Genomic DNA, 9,662 nt, shown 5'->3' with positions numbered 1-9,662 from the left:
GTGCAACGATATTACACTGATAGCAAATGCAAATATCGCAATCGAAAATTCTATTGGAACCTCAACTCCATCAACATTTTACGTGAAACTTTCCTCATCACACACTTGAGATATTTGCAGTAACAATTACTTCTCATGAATACAAGTGCACGACGTTTGAAGTGTCATAAGGAAAACCCTTTCCGACAAGTCGCAGAAAACTTTAAAGAAGTTGAAGAGTTTTAATTGGTTTTGTGCACACTCTTAAAGCGTTGCATCTTGCAAGGAACAACAATGTGTCTCAAATTTACTTAGCGCGCAATCCTGCGTTTGCTTAATCAAAGCGTTTAGTGGAATTTTTCTCAACTTAACTGTCCGGAAAGCCCACTTCGTGGCACAACAAGACACACAACAACACACCAGCCTTGCAATGTCGAACAAAACATAAGCAGAATGTTCCGAAAGCCGCCTTGCATTCGATGACCAACAAAACATGGCCCATCTATTAGTCAAGCAGAGTGATTTCAGGGCGATTCGGGTGGTAAATAGCAAACGAAGGCGTTAGTTTTGAGAGTGTGGGCGGATAAATCTCAATAAATTCAATGCATGGCAAATTACATCGAAAGTGTGAGGGCTGGAAAAACATGCCGAAGCTCAGCACATGAATTCAATGCATTTCCCCAAACTATGTACCACATTATTGGCCCTAAATCTCCCACACACACACACACACACACAGAGTTTTGTTTAACTTCTCCCCATGCAGGACAACAATCCCTCGACACACACTTCTTATTGTTAACAAGAATCAACATTTCGCAACGATTAAGTTGGACGCAAGGCCCGAGCTTAAAGTTCAACTCTTTAGATTATGTACATAGATATCCACTGTCATTACCTCCGACCCGGACTTTTTAATGGCTGCGGGCTTCTGCATCTTCCGCCCGGATGCGAGAGCTCCTTTGGGGACTATTAAGATTAAGAGCCGCACTATAACATATCTACCTAAGTGAGGGCGCCAGAGTTCGTGTGTGAGCTAAATAGCCATTGTGGACTAATTCCGGAGCTGATTGCTCAGGATGATTGTTTCGCTGGAATAACTCCGACTTTCTCAAAAGGCAAGAACGTATGGAGAGGAGAAAAGAACGGTGTAGAGAAGTAAGTTATTGAATGAAAATGTGGTTATTGAGCACTTTTCGCATTCACTCCCCTATTTTTATATCATTTTCGCATTTTCCGCGCGTTAGGAGGCAAATATAGTGGCAAGCTATTGACATGCAATGCATGATTTCATCATATTGGGAGGCTTTTTGGGGAGATTTAACACAGATTTTCCATTTCGCAGTACACAATCACTTGAGGAGAAATTTACATATTCACCCGCATTTTACACCTGATCCTTCAGCAACGGCAAACACGTACAACAATCGTCCCATTTATTATGAATTTTCTATATTTTGTGTCCTCGTACGTATTATGACATCATGTCGTGGTTGAAAACTTTTCCATATGACGTGAGAGCATTAGAATCGTGAAGAGGTGTGTGATGAAAAAGTGCGGTGTTAAAAGTATATGACAAAGATGGATATTGGCAAAAGGAGTTTCACATCTTCGCATGAGAATTCATATCGGATTTCTCAATTTTATCAACATTTTACAAATCTCTGCATTTTTCACCGTATTGTATAGGAATATGCCATATTCCAAACACCATACACGAATCCTTTTGGGGCACTTTTCTCGAATTTCACTGGGAGTGAATATAAAATGAGACAGAAAAATCAATAGAAGAAACTCAAAATTTTTGCGGATAAAAATATCATATTGCTAACTGGTAAAGTTAACCCAGTCGATGCTAATCCACAAGTTGAAAAGCTTAATATAAATCGATCAAATCGTTTTGCCTTATCGGACATTATTGATTTCCAATTAGGCTTGACGTCGATTGAAAATAAAACACTTAATGCCAAAACACGGAGTCTAATGGGAATGATTCATGTTCATTTAATTCAGTCCAATAAACACTCGCACTTCTCTTGATTCAGTCGCACATCATTTACTCATTTTTATGGGATTTTCAGCGCCCGGCAAATGTCCGCCATCTTGATGGCGATGGGAATTTTCCTCTTATGGCACACAATCTTTGCAAATTGACAAATCCATGGGTGTTTTACAAAACAAGCTTGTGTGATTGCGTCATTGTATCAAATCCATATAGATACATAATGCCATTGATTAAATACTAATTTGCTATATCGATAAGGGAATCAATGATGTAAAAGAGCATTCACACGCGAGCGCGCCTTATCAGCAACGCATGCCTCGGAATGACTGCAGGGGGGATCAAGATTAGAAGTCTCTGTCCCAGCCGGACGTCTCATCCTGCGGCTCATCGCGATCCGACGGGCAGTCGTCGAAGTTGGTCAGATCCGTCACGTTGCGCACGGGCTGGATCAGCGGCGCCACCATGGCCTTGTTGCGCAGCTTCTCCCAGTCGAACTTCGCGAACCAGGCGTGGCTCTTGATGTCCGCGATGCCCTGCTTCTGATAGCCCAGCCTGGCCAGCGGCATTTGGCGGCAGAGCTTCTTGATCACGTCCTGGGCCTTCTTCGGGATGTGGCTCGACATGTCCACGGATTCGATGCCGCGCAGGATCAGTGTGTAAGTCTTCAGGTGGTCCTTCGCCCGGAACGGTGGCTTCCCCACGAGCAGCTCGTGGATGAAGATGCCCAACGCCCAGTAATCCACGGCTCTGTCGTGTCCCTTGTTCAGGATGATCTCCGGCGCCACGTACTCGGGCGTTCCGGCGAAAGTCCACGTCTTCTGCGCGTGACCGAGGATCTTGGCGAAGCCGAAGTCAATTAACTTAACATAACCCTTAGAGTCTAGCATCAAATTCTCCGGCTTCAGGTCTCTGTACACGATGTTTCGCGTGTGCAGGTACTCAAAGGCCGCCACGACGCACGCCGTGAAGAATCTGCTGACCTTCTCGTCGAATCGACGGTGCTTCTGCAGCAATCCCCAAATGTCGCCACCCAGGCAGGGCTCCATGAGGAAGTAGAGGTACTTGTTGTCCTTAAACGTGGCGAAGAGCTTGATGATGAATTCACAATTGCACTGTGCCATGATGTTCTTCTCATTGTAGACGTGCTCCTGCTGCTGCTGCTGCACCATATCGATTTTCTTGAGATACTTGAGGGCAAAGCTCTCCTTATTGCGATACTGAACCAACTCCACACGCCCGAATCCGCCAACTCCCAGCGTTCCCACCAGCTCCAGCTCATCCAGCCTGATGTGGCTGAACTCTGAGGGAGAGAAAAGGTCGAGAGAAATATGAAATAGGACTTAAGTGACAATCATTTTTCACACAGAAGACAACCACTCTGCGAGCGAGAGAGATGTGCTTTTTGCTGCAAATGCTCCACAATTAGAATTCACTGTTCTCCCCGCAACTTTTAACCCAGATATGAAGAAATTGCATAAAACTATCCGGGAAGACATAATTCTTCTGCAACTTCGTTTTCTTTAGCAAAGAGTACATGTTGATTTTTGCTCATGTAAAGGGCGAGAGTCGTTATACATTTTTTCTTCCTCCACAATTGTGAAACTTGGAAAATGCAGAAAAGAATTACTCCAGTGAGAAGTTTCCTCGCACTCCTATTAATTCCTCAAAATCATCAATTGGCTCCAACACATAGTGTGATTCAGAGAATCCATAAAGTAACTTTCCTTTTCATCCACTGCCCGCCCACATTGTCACGACTCCCCCCCGGAGAGCAAAAAGTTTCGAAAGTGCTCTCACATCGCTTCCGAAATGTTTAAAGTGCTCCTTTTCTCCCCTCCGAATGGCCGGAAGTGTTTGAATAGAGCACAATAGACGGAAAAAAATCTCCCGATAGAATTTTTACATCAGAATTTCCCTGTGACAGAACGCATATCATTCATATCATTGTGCACGGGTTTCTCACCTGTCTTCACCACTGTTGTCGCCGGTATGATGGGCTCCGTGACTTGGGAGGTCTTCTGCAGACTCTCCACGGGTCCGATGTAATTGAGGAAGGAGTCCTTGTCCAGCGCCAGACACTCTGTGCCCGGATCATTGGCGATGATGCTCGCGAGGCGTCTCTCCTCGGTGAGCAGGGCTTTCTCGCCAAAGTAGTCGCCCCTCTTGAGGACGCCCACCTTCACTGAGCGCCCCTCGGCGTCCCTCTTCGTCACGGTCACTGTTCCGCCCCGAATGATGTAGAATTTATCACCTCTCTCGCCCTGCTGGATGATGTATGAGCCCGTCTTGTAGAACTCGCGGCGGAGCAGATCCGATATCTTGTGCAGAATCGGCTTCGAAGTGTCACGGAAGATGGACACTGAGCTGAGGAAGCGCATATTGTCGTCCTGCTCCTTCCGCCCAGTCTCTATCATGATCTTCTGGAACACTTGGCGGTCCAGCATCCAGTACTGGACGTCTGTCGTGGCGCGAATGGAGGCGAACCTCTTGGCCTTGTACAGGATCGCCAGCTCGCCGAACACCACTCCCGTGCCGAAGGAGCTGATCGCCTTGCCGCCCTTCAGCACCTCGTAAGCGCCCTCGCCGGAAATGTAGAGGTAGAAGCCAATGTCGCCCTCGGTGATGATAAATGTGCCCTCCTTCGAGCTGCCCGGCACCATGCAATTGACAATCAGGTCTAATCGCTCCGTATCCATAATGTTCTTCAGAAAGTCATTAGCCATTACGGCCTCCTTGAGGGTGTCCAGGGTCTTCTGGTCCTTCGGGTAGGGCTCAATTTGCACATCCTTCAGCTCAAACTTGCCTCCGTCCACGCCCGAGCGCTTCTTCGCCTTGGGCTTCACCCCTTCGCTGGACTTCTGTGAACTCTTCCGCCCCGTCGACTGTCCCTCAGTGCCCGTGGTGGAGGTGGACGACCGGTCCCCGTTCATGGGAATCTCCGGCGTCCCAGCGGGCGCCTCGCTCTTGCTCTCTGCGACACTCCCTTCGCTCTGCGTCGCATCACTCACCTGAAGCGAGACGACGTGTCTCTCAGGTGCTTCACCCCCAACTTTCACCCCCGAATCCTCCACCCGCAGCTCGTTGCGCGGCGGCGTCGGGGCGTGCTTCTTAATTGACGTCACAGGCCTCTTGGGGTGTTTGGTCTTGGCCGTGATCTGCGGAGACACCGCGAGCGGGGGCATTGGCGGTTTGTCCTCCTCCGGGCTCCTCTTCGCCTCATCGCGCTCCGCTGTCACGCCATTCACCATAATTGTGGTCAAGTTATGCCGGTTGCGGTCATCTCGGCTGCTGCTGGCCTGCGGCTGCAACGAAGTGTCGCGATAAAAGGGGGTATTAAGTGTTTTATGACCTTATTTGCTGCGTTCAAGTTCAAGTTAGTTTTATTGCTCCTTTCCAAATAGCACATGCCAAACAATGCCTTCACGGGGTGACGAATGGGCGAGGATTTATCGCTCCCGAAGGAGCCGTAATGAACACTATGTGCTCTGGAAATCCATCTAAAGTGAGTGTGATTTAAGGTTTCTCTACTCAGATTCTGGGAACCTCAGATAAAGCCATAAAATGCCCTTATCAAATTGATATAACATTTCTTTTGTCATGCTTGCGCACTTCAAGAAGTGTCGACATTTCGCAGAATGCGATCAAATCAATCTTTTCATCTTTTCTCCCCAGAAAACACCATCAGAGAGGCTGATAAAAAAGCAATTACAACTGGTGTGAACAATATACAGAAAACACCTCTGAATAACACACACTTCGCGCACTCAATTCAGGGGGGAAAATATTTAATTTGTATCATTTTCCATACGCCGTGTTGAATTGGAATCTCTTGTGAGGCGCGTAAACATTACAGCATTCAATAAAAATCTTCGTCACTGTCTTGTATTGACATCATTGACATTGAATTAATTACTCGAGTGACTTTGACTCAAAAGTTCTTTACTTTAAAATTTAATTAGTTCCAAAAGGAAGGTGCCTTTTTAGATGTCAGCGAAAATTCTCTCACGTCAGCACACAGCGATTATAATGGCAAAGAAAAACATCATATTGTACTGCTTTTTCTTTAAGATTTCTCTTGGAAGATTCAGGTGCAAAAAGAATTCACGGTATTTTCAATCCAGTGGCAAGAAATGTCTTTTCTAGCTACAAATTGGGAGAGAATTCATTTTGAGAGTGAAATACTGCACAAGACATTAAATACTCACCTGTTCGGGTGGCAGAATGGGGTTTTGTGACGGTAGAAAGGATTTAATTCGTTCAATTGGCTTCTCACGATTGCCATTTTGCTGCTAATTGAAAAGAGAAAGAAAGGAAGAAATGCTACATTAAGCACAAGACATTCCTCCAACATTGCCAATCGCGCGCGCGATAGAGCAGGAAAAACTATACAAGGTTGAATTGACATCGGAATGCCAAACACAATGTTGATTACAAAAGTCAATATATTGAATTGAATTTTATTATTCATTAATATGTTATCAGGATATAATCTACCGTTCAATGGAAGTGGTCTCTTTTGATAAGACCCTGGCCAGCGATTACACGTCTATTGAGATAAATGGAGATAATTTCATTTCCACTCGAAGGCGCGCACTGAATTCCATCCCGATATTTGGCAATTGACAGACTCTCACCTGGGGATTCACCTGGGGCAGATCATATCCTTTGGAGCTCTTGAATCGAAAGAAACATGGCATTTTTCACCAATGGAAAAAAAGACAAGCCGGGAATGTCACTATATAATATCAAATGTCTGAAGCGCCGCACTTCGCACTGGGAAATCCCTCACGAAACACCGTCTATAAGTCACTGTGAGGTGAAAATACACCGCTCTTTTCCAATTGACGCCGAGAAGTGAATGTCTTTCGTGTTTTCCACCCAACCTGCAGGTGACTGTGTCGCCTTCTTATCGCCTCCGATACTTATTCTTCTTCTTTTTATCACTTTGAAAATATATAAATATCGTATCACACATTCGAAGGGTATCTCTGCGTCTATGTCAATACATCCCCAGGGAGCCGCATGTGGATCAGCCGCACGTAATCCGATAGGGAAGCAGAGGAAGATTCACCCCTGAGCACACCAAAAGACCCGAGATGCTTTCACGGAGCACTCTCGACAGCCACTCAATTCGTGACTCCGTTCTGTGTACGCTCAAAGCCCGACCATTGCAAGTGCTATATCAATTTACACCTGTCTTCATTTTACGTTAATTAAAAGTGTTCTAGAGATCTCAGCGCATCTCACTTCCACTCACACACACCGTCGGCAGTGCCTCTCGTCGCACACACGCCCACGAATATGCTCAATTGACAATACCCGCAAGTCTTGAGCGAGTCTTTTCTGCACCGAATTCTGATCTTATCGCACACACAAGAGCATGAAAACTTTTAAGGTGTCTGATAATGCGTCGAGCGTGGAGATAAAAGCAATTCTGTTTAGGTCATTGTGAAATTTTTTTTCTTTTTGAAGAAAAGCAAACGCAAGATATGTGTCACGAGATTGCACTGCGATGGGAGTGAATCAAGCGGAAACGGTGTTTAATCCCAAGGAGACGAACTTCCTCTCTCTCTCAATCTCTCTTGTGATCAACTCATGAGGAAATCCCACACTGCAATTTTTCATTGCCATTTCCCCTGAGCGATGTTTTTTTTCCATTCAGAAGCGTGTGAAAAATTCAATTCATTACACTACAAATTAACTCACGGTAAACCTAATGATTCTATTAATTTATTTAATGCGCTTTTTGATTAATGTTAGTGGTAAAATGATGAATTATGGAGTAATGAAATTATTTTCAATTTTATGCTACACTAATTTTGTGGCAACCAAACAATTTCCAATGTATTTTATCAACAACCTTACAAAGCACAGCAAAATTGTGTACACAATATCATTTCTCTAAATTGTTTTTCTTTTTGTACATTAACAGTTTACTATTTCCACACACATTTATGTGTCCAAATAAGTGACATTCCACCAGTTGTTCAAACATAATTTCTATGTGGAATTTACTCAACAGAAATTGCTATTTAACCCACGCGATAAAAAAAGAACTTTTGTAATTATCACACAATATACATTGTTGTATCGATTATTTCGAGCTGAGTTCACCAAAAAAGCTTTCCAATTAAATTTGTACTTATTTTAAGTTGCTTTGTCGGAAAAGTCTCGCCTCTATTTGACCATATTTGCGCGAAAAAGTCTCCCAACACTTCCCAGAGAGTGACAATATAAAGTTTTTAAATACAGTGAAAATGTGTGTAATTCTTGCAAGGCAAGATCGTCGCGGCAGTAAAAGTTTCTTCTTTTTTAATTAAATTTCCCCACAGTTGATGGTCTCCTCGTGGCCAATGGCTCGTCGTTGGTGAGTGGTGAAAAAACAGTGAAAATTCCAGCGATTGGGCGCTCCTTTGGCAAGGACATCGCGGCTATGCAAATAAAGCGGAAGTGTCGGGATTATGTTAGGAAGGAATATTACATTCATTACCACAAGGTGGCTATTTATTTGCAATGGTGCGGCTTTTTTTCTTCTCTGCGCCCCACATAATACATGGTTTATGGCCCAAGAAGTGGCGGAATCGACTAGACGAAATGTATTCTGATGATGTTGCTTATTTACGGGAAAATATACGCAACAGCACACAGATGATGGCAATTTTCTCTTGGTTACGCACCAATAAAATATGACACCACCATCTGAACTTCTGGAATAGCTAAAATTTTTCCCAACACGCACCCAACCGGGCGCTTTTCCCTCATCTGGCAGGCAAAGGAAGTGGTGAGCATTTAATCATCCCCTCCGCGCGCGTGTGTGTGTGGAGTACATGGCGAGTGGGGATGGTCGGGCTGATGGTGTTATGGGTGAGAAAAATTCATACTCGAATTTATTAGCTATATATTCGCGGAGGGTAGATAATATGGGAGGGAAACAAAAGCCATTTTCCGACGGGAAAGGCGCGCTCAATAAGCGCCGCATCCCGGGTGAGATTGCCGACACAGGCAAAATCCCATTCTTAAGTACATAATTAAATATTTTATTAACGATTTATTCAATTTATTCCACCATTCATTCCACATTAAGTGTACGTTAGTCAATAATATCCCCTGACATTCACGATAATTAAATATTGGTCAATTGTCGAAAGTACGCCCTCATTTATTTATACATCCCCCCGAAACATAAATAATGCTATTCAAGTGGAGGACGCGCCGTTATGATCCTATTCAAGTCACATCGGCTACCTTATAACGTAATTTGCAACATTAGCAGCATTTTCATATGAAGACTTTCATAATTAAGTCGATAAATGTTGTTGTATATTAAATTATACTCCTGCTACGCACAAGATAGGGTTAAATACAATATTACACTTGTGAGTGTGGCCGGAGAACCCTTCTGATAATGAAATTATGCCATTGGTATTGTCCAGCTAATTAGAAACTAGCAAAATCCACAGACTGTTGCCCCAAAATTTGCTGAAGCCAAAAATATCATGTGGACACTTTTTCCACCCCGGAAGACTCTACTCCACCCCCCTATCGAATTATGTCTTTTGCTGAGCACCACATCATCAACTTTTTCTCCACTTTCCCCCCTTCACCGGATCATTTTCATATCAATTTCCCCGAGAGACGTGGAAGCGAGGGCGAAGCAATAAAATTTCCCTTAGATATC

At 44.2% G+C, this 9,662-nt stretch overlaps 1 protein-coding gene across 2 annotated transcripts; it reads right to left on the bottom strand.

The window, feature by feature from the left end:
• Positions 1–1,678: 1,678 nt before the first annotated feature.
• Positions 1,679–7,788, bottom strand: LOC132261846 (cGMP-dependent protein kinase 1). Of its 2 annotated transcripts, none has more exons than XM_059760858.1 (4): positions 6,619–7,788; positions 6,190–6,273; positions 3,948–5,286; positions 1,679–3,284 (listed from the first exon to the last, which is right to left on the bottom strand). In XM_059760858.1, the coding sequence occupies exons 1-4, from the start codon at positions 6,679–6,681 to the stop codon at positions 2,329–2,331; spliced, it is 2,442 nt and encodes an 813-aa protein (XP_059616841.1). In that variant the 5' UTR covers positions 6,682–7,788; the 3' UTR covers positions 1,679–2,328. The 2 variants fall into 2 exon arrangements, with proteins under 2 accessions (XP_059616841.1, XP_059616842.1); XM_059760859.1 differs by having other exon boundaries at positions 6,190–6,270.
• Positions 7,789–9,662: the final 1,874 nt, after the last annotated feature.

Source organism: Phlebotomus argentipes, unplaced genomic scaffold (assembly GCF_947086385.1).
Source record: "Phlebotomus argentipes unplaced genomic scaffold, Phlebotomus argentipes genome assembly contig_15, whole genome shotgun sequence".
Taxonomy (NCBI): domain Eukaryota; kingdom Metazoa; phylum Arthropoda; class Insecta; order Diptera; family Psychodidae; genus Phlebotomus; species Phlebotomus argentipes.
Note: the sequence above shows the minus strand (reverse complement) of the source record. Positions and strands in the feature narration are given on the sequence as shown.

What these genes read in the sequence shown, in the direction of transcription:
- LOC132261846 (XM_059760858.1), bottom strand. Translation starts at nt 6,681, where the DNA reads ATGCCATGTTTCTTTCGATTCAAGAGCTCCAAAGGATATGATCTGCCC. An exon ending in TGCCCCAGGTGAATCCCCAG is followed by an intron (nt 6,274 to 6,618) that starts GTGAGAGTCTGT and finishes CTTTTCAATTAG; the next exon opens with CAGCAAAATGGCAATCGTGA. An exon ending in CCATTCTGCCACCCGAACAG is followed by an intron (nt 5,287 to 6,189) that starts GTGAGTATTTAA and finishes ACTTCGTTGCAG; the next exon opens with CCGCAGGCCAGCAGCAGCCG.